Source organism: Acanthopagrus latus, chromosome 11 (assembly GCF_904848185.1).
Source record: "Acanthopagrus latus isolate v.2019 chromosome 11, fAcaLat1.1, whole genome shotgun sequence".
Lineage (NCBI taxonomy): Eukaryota > Metazoa > Chordata > Actinopteri > Spariformes > Sparidae > Acanthopagrus > Acanthopagrus latus.
In genome coordinates, this window is record NC_051049.1 from 14739355 (window position 1) to 14761527 (window position 22173).

The following is a 22173-nucleotide window of genomic DNA, read 5'->3' on the forward strand; positions in this document are numbered from 1 at the left end:
CTCGATACGCAGTGTTAGCTGTTTGATAGCTTAGCCTTAGCAACTAGCAGCTCTGTGTAGCTTCTCCAAAAAAAAAAAACGGGAAAAAAAGGAAAAAAAAAACACAAAAAAAAGCTCAAGCAGTGAGCATGGGCCTGTGGTAAAAGAGAAGCTTGCAATTTAAAGAGATGGAAGATGTGTGTGTCTTTAAAGCTTTTGAGTTAAAGACTGGAAAATTGACTCAACAGTGTGTTTTATATTCTCTGATACGTGCGACCACACCGTGGTTTAAACTCCAGCAGCCCCAGTCAGCATCACTTGAGCATGCTGGTTGGTCCTCAGCTCGCTTGTGCCATTACGAGTGAAAACAGAGTGATTGAAAATGCCAACAACTATGTTAGCTAAACTTGCTAAACAAGGGGTTAGCCTATGTTAGCAAAATTTACATTTTTCCTTGTCATACATTTACTTTGATGACCAAGCTAGCTCTACCTGGACATGCGGAGGACACAGGCAGTGGAGCAAGAATATTTTAATAGTTACTGATTAATTATTATTCTTGATGTAATTTTGAGCCTCTACATGTAACCAACACCTTCTTGCTCTTCACCAGGTGATAAACTGAATACTCTTGAAAACTTTGAAAATACATTTCTAATGCACCTGATATGTCATGATTAGATGCATCTCTTGGGTGGTTGTGCTAGCTAGCTAGCTAGTACAGTATTATAATATAATATTACAGTTCTCCATTTAAAATGTGGCGGAAGGTCACATTTTTCTCCTGTATTTCTCCTTTATCTGCTCTGGTTATTGTCGTAACCAAAATCTAATATGAACAGCGTTAACTGGGGGCCTATGTCTAATGTTGCATTTAAGATAGAAAAAAAACTGATGTTCAGATGGCAAGAAATGAGATGCGGCATTTTTCTAAAAATAACTAAGCGACTAATCACGAAGACTAAATGTTAGTTGTAATTCCTCCACTTTGTAACCAACATATGTGCCATGTGAGAAGAGAAAGTGAGAGTAGCAGCTGCTGGACTTAACAAATTCACCTTGTTGTGCATGTTTCAGATATTAGAACCTTTTGTTGGATATTAATTTTTTTTTTTTTTTTTTTTTTTTAAATCATCTTGAATATTAGCATGTAGACTGCACACTCCCTTTGTCGAACGGAGCGATGTCCGGGCTGTGCCCTCCCGTGCCTACTGAACTGGTATCAGTGTTTTACCTGAAAACTGGCTCAGTTCAGCAGGAACAGGAGTGGAGCCCACTGACTAGAAGGATCCATGCCCCATGTCTCGACTTCCACGGATCACACAGCGAGGCAACCCGGCTCAGATTCATTATCTCTTTTGCAGAGCTCTCGTGCTTAGTTGGCCACACCCCCCACAGAGCGGTGTGGGGCGTCGGCCTCGAGCCATTGGCCCTGATGAAAATCAAACCCGAGCCCTCCAACCTGTCAGATGACGGCACTGAACCCTGAAGCATATGCAAGGCGGTGCAGCTCCAGTCAGATGACTGTCCCCTTCTCTGCAAAGATATGAATGTTTCATAAGCAGATTTACCATTTTTTGCTTGATAGGTAGGCCCTGGCGTCCTGAGCCGCTGTGTGCATACTGTTACATACTAATGCAGCCGATCTTGTTGTTCTGCTCAGCCTTCATGTTTATTTCAGCATTCTCCCCTTGAAAAGGCTCCAAACACGTCCCTCACTCTTCGCCTATGTCTCTCTCCCTTCCCTCTGACTCTCTCTCTTTCTCTTTTCCTGCCTTTTCGGCGCTGTCAAAGGGCAGGCTGAGACTGGAGTTCATTGTCAGGTAATCCCGGTGAAATGTCTGCTATGCCTGTATAATTGATGTCACCCAGCAGTCCCCATTATCAGTGAATGGGAGTGTGTGCAAACGCTGCTTCCTCCCCACTCTCCATTTAACTCGCTGCCACCAAAGGGAAAGTGCCTCATCTTGAAGATTTCATCCTCAGGGGAAAGTGGAAGCTCATTAACAAGCATGATGAATCTGCTCTTATCCAGCAACTCCACTCACCACGGTTGGCACCACAAAATTATACTTCTGTTACTCTGAATGTCTGTGGATAAATGTTGCATTCAAACCTCGAGGAGCTCTCCCACAAGAAAGGTTAGAGCGATGTTTTTTTCATTTGATATTGACTTCAGGGCATTGTTTCAGTCAAGTGCTGCCATGGATAAGTTAGTTATGATTAGTATTAAGTATTTGATCTGACTGAATGTGGAAGACCGCGGTGCATGACGTGTATTATTCTAAATGTCAGTACGTTTCAGCCATTTGCAGCATGATTTGTTTTGATTACACAGGTGCGACCAGTGTTTCATTCCATTGCCAATCCAGCCATGATTATTCATGTAATAAAGTGTAAATGAGCCCCAGAAAGAATTCTAGCATTGTTTTTTTTTTTTTTATTATTCAAGATAGTATCACTTATTGCCCGGAGGGAAACATGTTGAAGCAGGAAAGAACAAAGGTGAAGACAAAGAAAGAAAAAAAGGCCAACAGGCATGACGTAAGCCAGAGTAAATCAAAATAAATGGGAGATTATGTCTGTGGTGTCGGTGGGGTTGTTATGTGTTTACCAGTTATGATCAAAGCTCTCAATATGGAGATGTTATGAGGTCAGTCTATGGAGTTAAGGAACCTGAGGGGAGTTTATATTTGTCACCGTGTATAGTCAGTAAAAAGAGTCAGTTCTCCATGAATGATTAAATGTTCATTTAGTGGTTGTTAGTTCCATTTTTGGACTAAATAAACATTTGAAAAAAAAAAAAATATATATATATATATATATATATATATATATATATATATATATATATATATATATATATATATATTGGTGCTAGGCGCTAATTGGTTAGCATCTTCACTTCAACAGTAACACAATATCTGCAACACAATATATAGACGTATTTGTCAAAACTGTAATTTCTTCATATCCTTTACATTTTTGGATGTTTAAAACTAAAATTCCCATATATATTGCACCTTCGATGTGTCATTGTGGAGTAAATGTTGATTGCACAATGTAATGGCCATGGAGTAATGACACCATCTGTGTTTTAGACTGATTCCTTATAAACTTAGCATTCACTATGCAATTTTGTCTGGCAGCTGGGCACGAAACCTCCAGAGACAACAAAGGCTTACTGACCTGCTTTCACAACTCCAATATAGACTAAATGAATGAATAAACTCACATTCTGATGGTAATTTTGTTGGTAATTCCCACTCCAAGGAAGTAAAATGGAAAACATTCCAGTTGCTTTTGCAACACTAGTACTAAGTCCCTAATAATACCACTTAGAAATGCTTAGGTGGGTGTTTTTCCACTTTAAGTGAATCAGTAATATTTAAAAAAAAAATTAAAATAACAACATTTTGACTATTTACAGTATGCTGTCTGATCAGAATGCTCTGGAGGGTGACTTGGATTCATGATCTCATTGTTTTTAAAAGCTTTACTAGTGTTTAGATTGTGGTTTCTTTCCTGTCAGTGATGCAGCAGACGATTTCCGGCAAACTGCTCGAGGTCAAAGGTTCAACTTTCCATAAGACTTTAACTTTTGCACTCGTCACACCCAGTTTCAGGCGGCCTGTTTTGTACATCGAAATCAAAACCATGACAGTACACATTCTTGAGTTCTTGTAAAGCAGACACGCGTCCACAGAGCAGAGACGGGTACCCAGACCAGAGCCTCCAGCTCTCCTTTTAGTCTCCATAGCGATGTCAATATCCCTTTTATCTTCAGGCCTCAAAGGCTGCCCAGATTTCATGATGTGGCTGCTTTATTGAGCCTGATCTCCTTTGGTTGCCCCCTCCACCATTCAATCAGTGTCCATGCGGTTCTGGCCCATGGCCGTGAGCTCGGCGGTGTAATTTCGTTTAGAGCTGAGCAGGAACATCTGTTCTACAAAGCTTTAGCTCCTTCCATTCCTCGGGCCTCGTGGAAAAAAAACCAAGGCCAGCGATGGGGCCTCTGCTGCAGCACAGGACCTCCAAACCTGCAAGACACAACCTCGAGTCGAAGCCCTTTCAAGAATAATCTCAGCGCTTAGGGAAGAAGAGTGACAGGCCTTCGAAATGCACGGTTTGAATGTGTGAGGTCATGTGGGATTCATAGTCGAACTGACAGTGATTAAGAATATTCTTTATTGATTTCATATGTACAGTAGGAGGTTTTAAATACTGAGACAAAGTGTTTCATTCATTCTGATGACTCGCATGGAAAAGATTTGTTATGTGAATACATGCACAGCTGTAGTGTTATTAGTATTATTAAGTCTGTGATCTGACATTGCATACATTTTGTGCCTGTGCCCAAATCCACATCAAGCGGGGATTTATGAAGTACTGTCTAGAGCCAGTTTCCAGAAACAGTGGATTTATGTTTGTTTTTCAACTAATGGTGACATATAAACACCTTCAAACCCCATCATTATTTCAAGGATTGCCTCAACACTTTGAGAAACATGCTCATTTGCTTTCTTTCTGTAAAAAGACCTAGAAGAATTTCACATCTTTTCAACCAATCCTTGAGCTGGAGCCAGGAGACGATTAGTTTAGCTTAGCAAAGAAGACTGAAGCCAAGAGGAAACGGCTGTCCAGGGCTCTGAAAATCAATTGTCAGCACTTCTAAAGCTCTCTAGGTAAGTTAGTCAGCTTGTTTAACCTGTACAGAACCCAAAATGTTAAATGACTTGTGTTTTTTTTTACTGAGTTATGAGCAACTGAAGTCTCTCTAACAGTCTCTTCGGTTACTGTCCTCTGACCTTTTCACTCATTCTGCATCGGGAATTCATTCAGCATCTCTCAGCAAGAAAAGGTCAACAGAAACAAACTTTGCATGTTGGTCATAGCAGCGTGGCTAGTGGATGTAAATATAAAGCCCGCTTTGCTGAGGCGTCATAAAGTCAAATTATAGACTGTCTAGAACATGGAGGTAATCTCACTGATGTCACCCAGAGGTATCTGAAGAGCCACGGTGGAGCTCAGAGCGATGGCTCCAGCTGTCACTGTCGCTTCTGCTGCATCGCACTGCACTCGTAACTTCTCTAACATAAACTCAGATCCCAGCGGTGCGGTGACGCTCATAGTGAACAATCGTCTATTCTCTTTTCATCTCTTTTCACTTAATGTAGCTTCTGTGATGTACAACGTTTTTTAAGCACCTTCGTTTGTTCAATCAGCCGCCTTAGTTGCTTGTAATGTTCACAGACTTGCCAGACAAACATCCATTTGCTGTGTGCGTTCTACAATAATATAATTTTAAATCAGTCAGTTATATAAGAATTGTCATGAATGTGGAGACCAAAACTGTTTTCTTTTTGTTCCAGGCTGTGATCATGTTTATCTCTCTGTAAAATGGGGCTCTATGGGGACTGGCAGTTCCACACTGGCTTTATTTTTCAGCCCTGGAGGTTTCCATTTATGTACACCTGGATCCACAATGCACCCTCTTCAAATTTAGCTGGGGACCTTTGTTGCATTTTCTATTGCTCATTTCCTGTAATCTCTTCATTCTAGCGATAATAAAGGCAGAAAATGTTCAGACAACAACTGGGGATTATAGGAGCCTATCGGATGTATTGCCATCATATTCTGGGCAGACAGTCATTATCTCCAGAGGATTTAGCCTGCTAACGTGAATGATTGATGAATTTAGGGTTTTGAAATATAGCAACTATTATTCAAATTGCCATATACAGTAACTTGATACAAATATGTATCCAATCTGCCTCTGTTGTATTTTGTAGGTATTGCTAATTAGCAAAAGTTTGCATTTCTTACACTCTGAACCGAGATGATTCACAGTGGTTCACAGTGTGTAATTTCCGCCTTTAGCGGTCTCTCAATCAAAACAGTGACAACCAATACGTAGTCTCATGACATTGCAAGGTAGCACGGGATCATGGGAGTGCTTGTAAAACAACCACTGTTGCCGATGAAAGTCCATCTGAGGTGCTGCAGACAGAAATGTTCACAGACAAGGTAAGATATTAAAGTTTTATTTATGTTAAATGTAGTCATGTTTGCCAACTTTGTTTCCTTACATGTCACCTGATGTTTCCCCTGAAGTTATAGTGTCAGGTGAACACGTCACCGAAACACTTGTGATAATGTAAGAACACATCGTAGGTGTTTTTAGGTATTTTAATGTGGGAATATCACATCTTACTGTATATCTTTAGTATTTTAAGACCTTCCTGCGAGCATGCTAGCATTGTGACGTTAGCATTTAGCTCAGAGCACTACTGTTCTTTATGTACAGTCTCACAGAGCTGCTAGCATGACCGTGGTCTTATTTCTCAATGGGCCTCCTGCAGAGTCCCCCTTTAAGAAAACCTGCATCCTCACTTAAGGAACTTTTGGAAGCGGAATCATCACCCTTGGAACATCTTTCTCAACACAATTAGTTAAGTGGTCACGGTGCTCAGCCAAAACGCAGCACGAATGAGAGAGGGGATTAAGAAAAGAGAGGAAACCACGCTCACATATATTCCCAAGGTTGAGAGGAAAGTCACGGCGGATGGCCGACATCCAGCCCTCAAAAGGGAACCTGTGTTGTCTTTGGTAATTGTCTGCTACACTCAGTGAAAAAAACAAACAAAAAACAAACACTTCTGAGCGCTTGTGGAGATGTTTCATCATGTTAGAACAAGTTCTTTATTTAATATTTAAAAAAAGAGAACTTGTATTAACAGTGTGTCTGCCACCATCATTTTACGTCTCATAACTTCTGGCCTGTTCTCCTTGTATTTGCTGTCCCACTGTCTCGCATCTGATCCAGAGGAAACCGCGGCGCCCAGAGATGGTGCAGATTGTAAGAGCCCGTCTTTCTCCACGTGTACCAACACCACTGGCATCAGAGTAAATCTCCCTCTGAGAACAGTATCCTGTTAAGATACAGAGGAAAAAATGCAGAACGAAGGCAACATGGCACTCCCCTTTAATTAAGGAACAACAGAACAGACTTCATCTTGCCCTGATCCCTCATCCTTCATTCCTCTTCCTACCTTTCAGTTTAGAGAGACTGTATAGGGAAAAACATCATTTTAAACTATGAATAAAAAGCACATAAATCCTAAATCAGATCCACTAGCAAGAGAGAAGAAGAGGATATTGTTCTCCAGCTTTCTTTGGCTGAGATTTCTCATCCAGGTGCAGTCGACAAAAGCACACACGTGACATAGAGTCTTGTGTGTGTGAGTGTTTGATTTTTTTTTTTTTTTTTCCGTGGAGACATGCAGCCGTTACGCCCTTCCTGGTCTTTTGTTCTCCTTGTACGAGTGGGATGTCAGCTGCCCAAAGGAATGGCAAACACATTGATTGATTGGGTATATTTGTAACCACAGAGCGGCATATTTGTACAGCAATTATTGATGTCTGACTGTGGAATTGGACGCTGTAAGGTAGCCAAATAGGCAGGATCAGTTATGAGGAGGTTTTCTCAGGAGGTGAATCCGCCGGGTTATATAAGGAGAGAGTTTCCTGATGTGGCCCGTTGATGAAACCACCATGTGTAAAAAAAAAAAAAAAAAAAAAAAAAAACGAATAACGACTGAATTACCAAACGGACACCTGGATGTTACTGTCACTGTGGACACACATATAAACATCTGCACCTTGCACACACTTAAATAAAGCTCTACTGTGCTGCTCCCCCGCCTCCTGTGAAACATGTTAGCAAACAGGGTTTTTGCACTGAATCATGACAAGTGAAAGGTCTTCAAAAGATACAGATCAAATCTGTATGACCTAGAGGTAACAACAACAGTCACTTCCGGGTAGACAACCAGCTTTGATTTGCATTATAGAGATATGTGAAAACTCTAAACTTTTTAATTTCTGTGGTAATTTTTCAGCTATAAAGATAGTTAAACACGGTGGTCCAAAAACTACCAGACGTTTCTGCTGTTCTTTTTTAATGTACTGTGTTGTTTTGTTAGCATCTTTGATATCTACAGATTGGACTAACTGTTAGTTTTGTGTAAAACTCAAGCATATTGTTCCTTAAGTCTGTGGCCCAACAGGTAAATAAGTTGTCCAACATAGCGTAATTGTAAGTGTTGTATACAGTTGGTGAGTGTAGTTTGGTTCGAAAGTAAAATGATTCTTCTTGAGTGACTGGGTCATGACTTCTGGAGACGTTGCTGTCGAGTTCATTTTTTTTGGCACTTTGAGCCCCACAAGCCGAGTGCCATCTAGTTCCAACACATTCGCCAGCAGTAAGGGTAGACTGATTATCGGCCCTGGATGAAAGTCATGGGCCGATGATGTCTATACAGTCTGCTATTCAAATGCTAATGTCTTAATGTAACAATACCCAGTCAAACCATCTCTAAGAGGATTTTCTCTGTGTTTTTCTGTCCTCCATTAATCTGTGAGCTATCAGTACAGAAGAACCCAGAGCAAGTCGCAGGCTCTCTTGGACAGTGTTTCATTTGCATGCGACATGCATGCGTGACAACATGTCAGCGAGACAGGAATGAATATCTATCACCCTTTGTCTGAGACAAGACGCCCCTGTAATTTTAAACATTTATTACATTGTGGGAGTGTGTTGTCTTTACCTCAGCCCATACATTTTACTGTCAGTGTAGTGTAGTGAGCTTTGTCTCTGAGCTCTGCTCATCTTATTAGTTTAGTGTCACTCACAGTTACGGTGCCTATATGTTTAGATTGTCTATCCATTTCTGCCTGGTGTGTGCGAGTAAAGCCGTAGTGTTTCGATAAGTGGTTTAGACCACTCATGTGGTTCGTTATCACTCTTTCCACACTGACTTCACTGCCACATTGAATAAAACCTTAAAGTTATTTTTTCCTTCAATCTGAGTGTAGCTGCTAAGACAGGCAACTTTTCTTTTACTTAAGCTTTGCCTCGTCATTATTTTGTTGCATTCTGCAGACTGAGCCAGGGTGAAAGTAGGCTAAGAGTGGACCTGGTTCTCATGTGATCTGTTCATTCAATTTTATGAGTGAGTCATCACCATGTTGTAAATCTCCAAATAAAGTCAGTGGACTGTTTCAAGAGCTGATGCATTTGTAGCGGCATTTAAGTCTGGGGTTAATTTAACGTCCTGTGTAGCTGCTTAAGTTCCGTGTTACCGTCTTACATTTTCTCATACCAGTATTTTGTACTGTACTTTGATGCATTTGCTATATTTTGTCATTTGTAAACTGTCAAATCTATGACAGTAGGAGCTCAGCTGGGGGGAGGATGGGTTCAAATGAAGTTTTGGGGCCCAGAGATGGCCTGGAAAATCTCCTGATAGTCAGAAAACACACAGTGCCAAAACCTGTTCTGTCTTGTATCCCAAGAGAGTAAGGATGTGGTTGCATCACAGAGAAGCAGATATTACAGCAGGAATGGTTTAAGAGATCTCACCATTGACATTTTGATCTGTACTTTTTTCTACAAGAAACTGGGTCACTTGTTGAACAGCTTGACATCCGCCCTGACAGAGCTGCAAAAAAACTACAAACCACACACTCTGATGCTCAAGAGAGGTTTTGGGTGGAGTATCCCTTTAAATCGATTGATCGAGCTCGGTCTGTCAGCAATGCCACGTGGCATCTACTGTAAAGCTGGCAGAGAGTGAAATCTTTATATTACTGGCAAGAATGATGAAGAAATTATACGTAGGATATAAAAGAGTGGAATTTCCCCTCACTAAAGAAAATAATACTTCAAACTGATTACAGTTTTTAACAAGCTGAGAAACAAAGACATCACTTTTCCATGATGATTAGAGATTAGACATCACACATTTATCGACAGCTGTGTAAATGTGCTGTCATTAGCCGGCTGGCTAACCTTTCCACTGCAGCCAGATTTTTTGAAAACAGATCCAAGTTGTTATGTTACTCTCAGTTTTGGTGCAGCACACGTGCCATCGGGTTGTCGCAGTGCTGATGGCAACGTATCACTTTTTCCCCCGAGCAGCTTCTCTGCGGCTCACCCTCTGCCTTCCCCTCTCCTCAGACAGTACATCATTAGCTGTCTGCTGAACACCTGGAGGCAGAGCCAGCGAGGTAATTATTGAGGGCATAGCGACGTCTGCACGCAACCGTCATTAACCCATCGTACCTCATTTAGAGCAGAGAAAAGGCCTTGTTGTTGTAAGGGGAGAAGGAGGGAGAGCGGCCCGGATTGGTGATCAGACCCTGACATGTCAAGTATGATACAACAAATGTCTCTGAGCCTAAAGCTAATAAAGCCTGGAATTTGCTTTTGCTTTTTCATCAGGCACCGGACCTGGCTCTGCGCCAGGGCCTGGGATGAGGGAGGATTATCCCCAACTCTTAACTGTAAAGGTGCAGGAATTCATGAGAGGGGGAACTCACACAAACACACACACACACACACACACACACACACACACACACACACACACACAACCAGCAATGACTTGTTTGCTTCCCCAGCCACTAAAAACAGGAAAAGATTTTGAGGAGAGCGGGCCTCAGAAATCCTTACTTCTTAGGAGCCTCATGAACGACTGCCGAGACCGGATTTAGAGTTAAGTGTGTTTATGGGGCATATTTGTCTGAGTGTGTGCACATGCATCTACAGAGCGGTGGGGTGTGCGTGTACACTTTAACTTACGTATGTCATGTGCGCGCTTTCTGGCCTCAGCCGCTGCGTGGGCGGCATTTTCAGGTGAAAGTACAAAAGAAAAGTTCTTCTTCCTTTCACACCTCCACGCCTCATTTCCTTCGCCCCGTCATCATTGACGAGCCCGTGCAGCTCGCACACACGTCACAAGCGGGAATGCCTGCATGACAGACTGACAGGATGCTGGAACGTCTCAAAAGCCATTACTGATAAACAAGTGAATTGTTTCGAAAAGTCCGGACGGAGTTAGCGTGAAGTTGGGATGGCATTGAGCTGAATATTTGAAGTACCTTTCCGAGCAAATTGACCTTGTTGTGACTTGCTTGCATGAATGTCAGATTGAGAAGACGTCCAGTTTTCCAACTTCTGTTTGTTCTGGAACAGTGATAAGAGACTGATTATTTTCTCGGTTCACTAAAACTCACAGGACATGTTGTTTAATAAGTCGTTCAACTGGTTTATCTAAGTGAAGAAGTAACTACCAGTAAGTGCTATTTAGACAATGCGGAGAAAATCCCAGTATCATGTCCGAGCTTTTAAAAAAGACCCTCTATAAGAAAATGCAGCCCCTGGGGAGATGTGTGGAACGGAGGCAATCTGAAGGAGAAAATGGGGCTTCAGCAGTCGAGTCTCCAGGGACACGTTAGAGTAATGATCAGCAAATTATGGCGAAAGAAAAGGAGGATTAAGGACATTTTCACCATCTCACCATCTTGCTTAATCTCTTTTATCATCAGCATGGGCTTGTGAACGCGACTCACACACACACACACGCACACGCACACACACGCACACACACACCAAGCGCAGTCTCTTACCACAGTACATCCGAAAACTATCATTTGTAACAATAAATCATTTCAGTTGTAAAAATACATCAATCATTAACGCTGCTGACAGACTGTTGTTTTGAGGGCTTTCAAATGGGTTTCAGTTTTACACATAACACCCACATTAAACTTGTGGGTTTTAGATTTTAATAGTTACTTAAGTAAAAACTTTTCTTTTACATGCCATAAAACTGGTTTCCTGCTCGCCCGGGCCCTTCAGCGTTAAACAGCCTTAAAACATATTTTCTCAATCAGATCCTAACTCTGAACGCTTTAGTGCTCAGTGAGCACACGGTTGTCTGCACAAAAGAATAATAATAAAAACATGAAATATTCCTGTTTTCTGTGGGTTTTTGTACGTGCTTTTATCACTGGTTTGAAGTGGGTGGAGTCGATGACACATACTGTAAATCTGAGCATTTAGCATCATTTGAATCAGAATCTGATGGCGGTTGGTTGTTTGCTGATGTTTCCAGGCCACCGACAAGCAAAATCAGATCAAACAGGCACCACCCTGCTACAAATTAGCTGAGACTTTGAGTGTTTAATGCTTAGCAAATAATAATAATGTAGCTTTATGAGTCACGAAGCTCTAATCCTATACAGAAATGGGGGGGTTTTTTTTGGATGTCATGAGATTTGAAATGAGAACCAGGCTTCTACCCAAGTGTGAAAAAAAGATTCTTCAGAAAGAAAAGCAAACCTGTTATACTGAAAGAGTGAACTTTCAAATCTTCAACCTTTAAATAGCACTCAGTATCGATTTCTCTCACCTAACGAGAGTGCGCCTTCTTCCACCGTTCTATAGCAGTGGCTGTTTCATGAAATATATAAGGGTGAAACTTCCAGAAAGCGCGCTCTGCAGAACCCCAGGCCTGGTGGTTTTTGTTTTGTGAAAATGCTACACAGTCTCACATCAAGACAAACAGTAGCAGAGGTACAGTATACTGAAGCTGTATAACTTACAGGTGCATGTTATCTGCTAAAGCTTATCTATCCTCCCTGCCAGACTGTCATAATGAATTTATCAGTTAGCCCTGGCTTTGTGTGCCTTTGGGGCTGCAGTCCCGGTCCTCCCCTTCTCTGAGCTGAACTTTAATCAGTCATCTTGTCAGAAAAGCAGGGAGGGGAGAGAAGCCTGGAAAAGGCCTTCTTGGGAATCTGTTAGGAATAACAAAGATGAACCTTTAAAACTAAAACCAAGAAAATGTTCTCTCATGTAGTCACAAGTGTTTTGCAAAGCCTGCATTAAACTGATGAGTGAACAAAGATCAGAGATGAAAATATGTCTCTCTCTAATGTTTAGAATGTAGAATTCAGGTATGGCGAGTTTAGGAATCTATCAAGCTTTTGTCTAGAGGTTACTGTACTGTTACGTTTATTTTCAGGATGGAAAAATCACGAGCACTATAAATCATCTGAACCATCGGCAGGAGCCAGTGAGGGCTTCGATGTTGTGTCTCCCCCCAGAGGGAGGCAGAGGTAGGTACTGAACAACATGACCTCAAGTAGAGAAAAATAAACTTTATTTATAATTTCATCAGTTGTACAAAACAGTAAAACATCAGACTTACACAAAATGTTAATGCAATACATGTTTATACATATTTCTACATACATTTATCTTTAACTCTTATATAAAAAAATACTTCTTGTAAATAAACTGCCTAAATATACACTTTTTTTTACACAAATAAAACTTTTTTTATTTTTTATTTTGAAAAGATAATAGAAACAAGCACAGTGCAACAACAGATCAATATGTTATAGAAAATCTGGTTATAGACAAAGAGCTCTGGCTTCTTGTGATATATTATTGCAATCTCAAGTATAAATTTAGATTTTAACGGCTTTTCTCACAGTGTGTAATCACTGGTGCAACTACCTGCATGCAAAGCATCGAACAGTCAAACCAAAACTGGGAGGAAACAGTTAGATGTGTATCAGTGCACACAGGTCTTGTGTGCTTGGGAGGGGAGCGTGTTGTGGTTTAACCACTTGAAACTGACAGGCAGCTGGTGGTGGAGCTCAGCCTGTATTTTTTGGTTGCCCTGCGAGGCTTGCTGGGCGTTGATGGCGGGGAGGCCACGCTCAGATTCCTGACCTTATTAAAACTGTTTCTCAGGCTGTCCCTCCTGGTTTCAGAGGTGCTGCTGGTGTCCTTGGATGTGAATGTGTCTGGGTGACAGAGGCCAGACCTCAGGCAGCAGCAGCACAGCAGCTCTGCGATAGCCCTCCTCATGTCACTGCTGCCCAGGGCATAGATGATGGGGTTCAGGCCGGAGTTGAGGACGGCCAGTGCGATGCAAAAGTCTGCACTGAACAGCAGAGCACACTGGCGGGAGACACAGAAGAAATCCACCAGCAACAGCACGAAGAGTGGCCCCCAGCAGAGCATAAAGACTCCAACGATGGAGATCACAGTTTTAAGCAGGGCCAAGGAGCGCTTTCGACTGCGCTGCGGCCCCAGCTGTGCACTCCTGTGTACGTGGCAGTAGATGGCACCATAGAGCACCCCAATAGCCAGGAGGATGATGAAGAATATGATCAGAGAGAAAAAGATGTAGGACTTTGAGTAGAGAGGGAGGAGGGTGGAGCATCCTTCCAAGCTGCACACACAGTTCCAGCCCATCAATGGGAGGAAGCCAATCACCATGGCCAAAAGCCAGCAGAGTACCACCAAGCCAAAGATCCTGTAGTAACTCTTCTTGGCCGACTTCTGGGGTAGCGGCTTCATCATGGTGGTGTAACGCTCCACAGCAATCAGTAGCAAGCTGAATATGGAAGCTGCCAGTGCCACAAACAGCATCCCTTCCCTGAAGAGCCACAGAGCAGGGGTGAGGCGAAACGTCTGGCTGCCTGACAAACAGATGTTGACCACATAGGCAGCACCGGTGATGAGGTCACTCAGCGTGATGTTGGCAATGCAGACATAAACCCAGCGCCGGCTGTTGCGGATGCGGGAGATGACGGCCACCAGCACCAGCAGATTCTCCAGGATGATGAAAATACTTAAGAAGAGGAAGACGGCCGCGGTGACACTGATGTGGTTCTGGCTGTTTGAGATGGTCCTGTTCTGCAGGCGGCCGGTGTGGTTGTAATGGCGCAGGATCACATGGCTGATCTCACTGGCTGAAGCGGTGGTGTCTGATGTGGTGACGTTACTGGGATAACTGGGTAAGTGGTACATGTGGGGGCAGGAGGAGGGGGAGGTGAGGGCGGAGAAGACATCCATACTGGTGAACGGGCTGGTCAAGATCAAGGCTGTGGGTGTGAACAGGCTGAACAGAGCTGGTACGAGCTGCCGGGGAATTAGTGTGAAACTCCTGCGATCAAACAGGCTATCGTCACTCTAACCGCTGGAGCTCTGCCTGCGCACAACACACACCTGAGGAGGCGAAAGAAGAAGGAATAAGAAACAATTTCAACACAGAATCTGCACAAAAGTAAAAAGAACACTCCATTTCATAGCTTTGCTGTGCGCTTCCTCAGTGAGGTGCTTTAAATCAGTTTAAAGGGGCATCTTTTAAATGCCTCCACAGCACTCCACCCTCCTGTGGTTAACACAGGATGAGTGAGCACCTGCATAGGGCATTTAAATCACAACATGGAGGACATACGCACATTGTTTGTTACATGAATGCTGGAAAAATGACTTTTTAAAAGCTCTTTTAAAATGCTGACTAACTTCACACACTATATAATCATAAATAGTTGCAAAATAGGCAAAAACATCAAGTTGTCCTTCTTTTTCCCCAAAACTCACTAATTGATCAAAAATGGCAACATGAATACAAAGCTTTTTTTTCAAGGTTCATTTTGTTTTAAATTTAAATCTCAGACAAAAACTATATACTATATAGAAACATTTATTTTTCCACATCGAGGAACACAACAGTTAAGTGGAAATTCTGAAAATCTGTTTAAAAGATAAAATAATTTATATTGCATTCAAATGTTATGCTATTATATACTGATAAAATCCATTAAGGGTAATTATAATAGCTGTGAAGTACGTCTGAAGTGAGTGCAGAGGAGGGTACTTACTCTGGCTGCTGGTGATGATGCTGAGTGTGTGAGAAGATACAGATTTTGGCAACACATTTTGATGGGGAAGTGAGCCAAATAAGGTTAGGTAGTAAAACACCCCACCCAAAACACCACACACACACACACACACACACACACACACACACACACACACACACACACACACACACACACACACACACACGTGTAATGCAACAGAGAGATTGCAGTCACTTTTGTTCCATCACCTTTTAAACAGTGAGAACTGTTAGGATTTCACAGTTGCCTTCAACTTTAAAATTTCCCAGTGGAAGAAAACAAAATTGCTAGATGAGTACCGTCCATTTCACAAAATCTATTTTATTATAAAGGTTATTAAACCATTTTCGTCCACTTTTCGGGTGCACGAACGTCACGTTTTCGCAGCACATCCCACAGACTTTCATACAACAGCACATTAAATCCAGTTGCTCAAGCTGCCCTCTGGTAACCTATACGGGAAAGGCTCTTTCAAAACACATGCTGCTGTACCCAGCCAGTAGTAAAGGACGTGACTCAATGGACATGTGGCAATCTCACTTGCACCTCCGAGGCCTTGGCACCTTGTCAAGGTTATTACAAAAGCCTTAAATTAGAGTTTATTTTTCTCAATTTTTCTGAGAAAGTACAAGTGCGAAAAACAGGAACTCCCAATCAGATGGAAATGTGCCCCTCCCTTAGATAGGAGGTTTCATATGTCTCATCGCACAGCTGTGGTTGTTGGTTTGCGCTGACAGGCCACGGTCACACTGTTCACTTCATGCTGTTGATGCTGCCATGCGTGGCACACTTTACAAACCTCCAACCACATGCCATAAGACAGGCAGCGTCAAGTCAACCATGAACACATAAAATACTGAGAGGCATCTTGTGAGGCATCTTGTGAGGCATCTTGTGAGGCATCTTGCAAGCACCAAGAAAGTGGTGCCAGACCCCAAAATCAAGAAACCACTTCTCAAATATGAGTAAATCCAGAACACATTTGCCCTTCAGAGCAGAGTTTTCAAAGAGCCACAGTATGATTATATATTCAAAGCTTTCAGCAAAATAGGCTCTAATTGCATCACTGCACCATAATTATCATTTATCAAATGCTTCAAAAGCATGCTAAAAAGGGCCAAATGAAACCTTTGAGAAAACTACAATCGTGCCAATACCTCAAATGTTTCTCCATGAAAATATTGTTTTCATGCTCATAGAAAATATTATTTTAGTAATAAGATAAATTGCAAGTGGGCACTAGCTATCATCTTCTATCTGTGTCCATCACAGATGTGTTTCTGCAGTTTAACTTGACGGTTCTCCAGTGTGCATGGTTTCTTCATTTAAGCAAGAAAGGAGAACACGTGTAAAGACAGAAACCCTGCATAGGTTAAATATAACTTTGAGGGACTTGACCTACATTTGTAGAAGCAACGAGATGTGACATTCATGGGCCGTTCCCATGAAATGTATGGAGATAATTTCTAGCTCAACTTCTGCTTTTCACTCCTGACATGTAAAACAAACCCAGACATGCATACATAATCTTTACAGAAAATACTTATATGAGATAGAAGATATGATGAAGTATGCTGTTGCATGTCTACACTTGTAAATACAATGAGGAAAAAGGAAAACACATTTTTCAACAACAAGCCATTGCAACCTGAAGTGTTAACAACACCCACGACAACTGCTGAAAACGCCCTTACTCTGAAAATACGACTTCAAACAACACTGTAACCACGAAGTGCGTATTCTAGACCACAAGTGTGGGTATGTGTGTGTGTGTGTGTGTGTGCGCGCGCGTCTGTTTGTGCCTTAACTGATAAGCAAAGTCAGCACTGTCGACTTTTACTGTAGTGGCAAACAACATTTTGCTTGTGCCCTCGAGTCAGTTGGGGACATTTTTGTCTCATGATATCCCCCCCTTTTTAAATATATTTGTTTATCCTGTTCCGCGTTGATAGGCGCTGTCGTCTCCTAATTTTTCTGTGATTTTTCCTGGTGAATTGCCTTTAGTGCTGTTAATTACTCATATTGACTTTTTGTGTTTTCATATTTACTGTTCTGCCCCCTTGTTTTAACTCATGTTAGATGAGGCTTCCTTGTGTGTGGCTTGACTGATGACTGATTATTCTGTAATATTGGGTTCCTGAGCTTCCTGTTTTGCTTTGAAAATGAAATGTATGAATGCAGAGGGATGTAGGTGTTTAAATTAATAAAACTGAGTGTTTGTTGCTAATTTCTTTATATATTAAGATAAACAATTGGATCACTTATGAGATATGATCAATCAGATGACACAAAATTCGACATGATCTTAATGGTTTCAGACGTCCCCTGTTTTAAACATAGTCCACAGCATTGCTTAAAGAAAGGGTCGGAAATGTGTGAGGCCGCTCAGTACTTTTCCCGTAACAAACACATGTAGAAGTGAGAGAATTTTTCTCAGTGTCAGCATTTATTCAGTGTTACAAAGACTTCATCGTAATGCAATTCCGTATTTGTCTTTGTGTTCAGCTTTTGGTATTTGCTGCTCAGGTCCAAGCATGGAGGTGGCTAAGTGGTGTTAATGTCTTCAGACCCACCTTTGTTTTTTTAATGTATATTTTGCATACCAGAAAAGTGTGGAAAAATGAGACAATAAAACAACCAAGAAGACTGCAGCTAAACTGCTGTCTGTGTGTTCAGACCGCGGCAACAGGGGCCTTCGAGTGATTGAAAACACCTGTTGCTCTCACTTCACTGATTGTCTTGCGTTTAGATCTGAAGCGTTGAGAGTAATCCACTAAGTAAGCACTGCACTTCTGTTACAAAGCGTTGTTGTTGGACTGTACTGGACAGTAAAACGTAGCATCAGAATTAATGGAGCAGTATCAGGCACTGCGTCTTTTTTATAACACACTTTCATCTTCCTGGTCAAAAATTGGTGTGTACATTTCTCATAATGCAACTCGACTGCCGATAGTTCAGTCAGCGATTTGGGCAGATCGGGCAGAACCCCAGATCTTTTCATTTTCTTCTTCAAAACCAATCAACACCGACTCAAGTTACATCACTTGAGGTAATTTATAAGATTTTGTGCACTTTCCTCTGGAGGCTCGAATGGCTTTACACAACTTTGTTTCCACATATGAAGTCGTTCTCCCCAGCAGATGTAAACAGACTTCGATGCGTAAAATCTGTGGAGTTCCCCTTTTAGGTTTCACCCCAAGCTGCGCAGCATGTCCCAGTTACATGTTATTAAAGATTCTTCAGTAAATTCAAGCTGCATTTACTCATTTGTTGACAACTTGTATGCAAAAGAACTCCACAACAGGCGGAAGTCCTGTCGTGTAAGCCCACGGATGGACAAATATGTTGCGCAGAGTTGGGTTTGTTCAAAAGTTTGCATACACAAAGACAGGTGGGTGAAAAACAAGATAACCCAGCTGAAATCCAAATGACAAAGGCTGGCAACCAAAGGCAGGCAACAAAAGCTGGCTGGGGTAACTCAGAGAAATACTCAAACATAACTCAGAGTAAACCCTAAGGGCACGGGGGAAGAAAGCCAGAACCACAAGACGCATGATGAGCAGAGGCAGGAAGACACGAGGAGCAAAACAGGACGAGGAAACAGACGTGAAAACACAGAAGTGACACGAGGATGAAAACAGATGAACTGACAACAAGTGAAGGAACACACGTGGACTAATGCTGCGTTCCAGACAACCACGGAGGTCTTCATATCCTAGTCTAGACTTCCAACTTCGGACGTCAAAGCGTTCCAGGTGCAGGACACCAAAAATGAGCAAAATAAAAAACTGACAAAACAACAACATTTTGTTTCATAGGCGAGTGTACAGACGAGTGAACCCCAGCAGTGCGGCCTCTGACACTAATGCTGAGGGCACCGGTTGGAATGAAAACCTGCAGACTGTTGGTTCTCTTCAGCATACACATGCACTGCTGTCTTATAAAAAGGTGTTATAGCCTACCTACAATCCTGCAGTTTGCCTACATACACACCCACTACACCACCAGCTCTTTCACATTACACACAGCCACTTGATTAGTTGTTGATATGAAAACAAATTTCATGATTAGTGGTGCTTCAGGCATCTGTGGAAACCATGTCCCTTCCTGTTGTGGGTCTCTGACATCAACTTCCAGGGTGTGCTCAAAACAACAAACAACAACAATCATGAGCACTCTGTGGTAAAAAAGGAAGCTGGAAATGGTTAAAATTGGTTATGGAGGCAATTATGGCCAATTTGTTAGAGAAAGGGCTGTTATGATGTTACTAGACCCAAAGCGAAAAAAAAAATAGTAATTACAATCTCATGGTTGAGAGGTTGTTGGTCACAATACAGAGCTTTTCATTATGTTGACGCCATCTGACCAACTAACGGCCTTATGAAATAATCTGTCTCTTACTAATATGGTTGCCTGAGTCTCTACTTCCAGTCCTTGCAGCTACTTACAGTACTTGCAGTGGTGTACAGGCATCATCTGGTGGCTATAGGGTAGTATTACAGTCATCACACATACAGCAACAATGTGACACTGCCGGAAGTTAAAAAACAACTGAAAAACATACTTAAATTATGAAATGCCACAGAATTTTTTTTGAGACTTGTGATTGGAATCAAGCAATGATTGCAGATATACACTGAATTAGAATTCTTTTTTAAATCAAATTGTAGATAATGATTTCACTTTTTTATCTCTAAAATGTATCTGCTTATTTTGCTTTATGTTGTTATTGACTTCTATTTGCAATGTTAACAATTTCTTAATGTCTTATTTCAATTTGTTTCTTGTAAAGCATTTTGAATTGCCAGATGTCTGAGTGGTGCTGTATTAATAAAACTTCCATGCCTCTGTGTATTTTGGACTCTGGGTTTTACATACTGAGCAAGGTCCTCTACCAAAACCTGTCTATGTAGTGAGTGTCTGATGTCTACCAAAGTTTGAAGACAGTGGTTAATCTGAAGGGTTTACTGGATGGAGGAAATGGTCATACTATGAAAACAGGGCTGGATTAGACATAGAGACAAATAAATACCACATAACAAACCAGACACAAGAGTGAGGCGATAGGTATTTTAACGATGAATTAGTTTAAGATTAGTTTACAAAAGTGCAGACATCAGCCAATAAAAGTCATTAAAAATATTTCTACTTAGGTACAGTGCAATTTAAATGCATGAATTTGACTTCTAACAGGTTATTTTAGGTACAAGATCTGACTCTTGTGAACATACACATACATTCTAAAAGTGTGAGTGTGCAGAGCTAAATACGTAGGCCTTAAATTTAGCCCTGTGGTAACCTGTTTCTTAGAATGTTGTTCAGGCAACAAGGGCTATTGCCAATAACCAGCACTGATAATAATCATGATAATTAAAAAATGAAATATTGATATTGTGTCTGTTTCTGTAATATTCTGTTCTTGCGTTGTTAGAGTTGCTGGCAGTAATGCACCTTAACACTGGTTGCCAACCGCCATACAGCAATGAAAAGAAGAAGCTGCAGTAACAGTTAACTGTTAGCTAGCTGGTGTGTGGCAGGGATCTGGCGTGTGGCTGCTATTGATTGATTTACTACTGCTGTGCAAATTCATGTCGAAACAACAGACATTTATGGTTACACAGACTCCTAAAATGAATGTTGTGCATTTGACAAAAAAGGACAACACACAGCAAAAAAAAAAAAAGTTACGATGACTTCGACTGAGAGCATCCTTTTCCAAAATTTCTCTCTCTATATATCTTGATAATATTGTTATCATGAATGCTTTTTGTCCAGTAAAAATCTGATATCATGGCAGCCCTACAGAGTGCTGAAGTCTGTAGTCCTAAAATTGGCTAGCATTTCTGCACAACCAGATCCCTCATCTCACAGTCAATTAGTTGTTTTTTTTTTTCAATTGGCTCTCAGTTAAATGCTTGAAATAATGTCTATGGTTTGTTCCACAAAATAAAATACATCATTAAATATCCCACAAATGAATTATAAAGCGTTTACTCATTGCGAATGTGACAGCCCCTGCTACTGGTTTAGTGTTCAGTTTGGTTATTGTAACCCTTTCCTTGTCTCTCTCTGAGGTTACCAGATGAAGCTTGAACCTCTAGTCATTTCATTACACTATGAGAATAACAAATGCTGTGTTCATCTGTGAAGATTATTTTAACAATAAGTGCAAGTATCAGCAACTTGTGTTTGCCACTGCGCTCGTTTTCAGCGATATTCAAACATCCACTTAAACTGTACCCACCCCTCTTTTAGCAACATGTAGCTAATTTGCATGACATCTGACATTAGCATTAGCGGCAAACGTACAAATCAACAATCAGCAAACAGCTATAATACAAAAAACATGTACCTACATATTGCTACAAGAAGGCCGCGAGGGAGAGAGGATAAGAGATGTACTGACAACATTTGCTCCAAGAAAGATGTGACAAAATGGTGGCCGTTGAAATGACAGTTGAATTCAAACTGTTGGTGAACTGTGCTAGCGGTGGTCTCTATAGTCTCTATAGCAACAGAAAGTTCCACTGAAAGTAAAAACTGCGGGTGGCTGAAGCCAGAATCTAGTCCAGTCGTTATCACACAAAACCTGGCAGCTATCGTACACTGTGATTAATTTTTATCTGGTTAAATACAAAATAC

The 22173-nt window shown here is 41.4% G+C and overlaps 1 protein-coding gene and 1 long non-coding RNA gene across 4 annotated transcripts; one reads left to right on the forward strand and one right to left on the reverse strand.

Annotated features, from left to right (window-relative positions):
- Positions 1–1158: 1158 nt before the first annotated feature.
- LOC119028772 lies at positions 1159–2401 on the forward strand. Its single transcript, XR_005077798.1, has 2 exons — positions 1159–1567; positions 1779–2401. It is a non-coding gene; the product is annotated as an uncharacterized LOC119028772 (long non-coding RNA).
- Positions 2402–12967: 10566 nt separating this feature from the next.
- s1pr4 (sphingosine-1-phosphate receptor 4) lies at positions 12968–22027 on the reverse strand. Of its 3 annotated transcripts, XM_037113736.1 has the most exons (3): positions 21888–22027; positions 15511–15530; positions 12968–14851 (listed from the first exon to the last, which is right to left on the reverse strand). In XM_037113736.1, the coding sequence occupies exon 3, from the start codon at positions 14696–14698 to the stop codon at positions 13454–13456; it is 1245 nt and encodes a 414-aa protein (XP_036969631.1). In that variant the 5' UTR covers positions 14699–14851; positions 15511–15530; positions 21888–22027; the 3' UTR covers positions 12968–13453. The 3 variants fall into 3 exon arrangements, with proteins under 3 accessions (XP_036969631.1, XP_036969630.1, XP_036969632.1); XM_037113735.1 differs by lacking the exon at positions 15511–15530 and having other exon boundaries at positions 21888–22022; XM_037113737.1 differs by lacking the exon at positions 15511–15530 and having other exon boundaries at positions 21884–21995.
- Between the last annotated feature and the right edge of the window lie 146 nt (positions 22028–22173).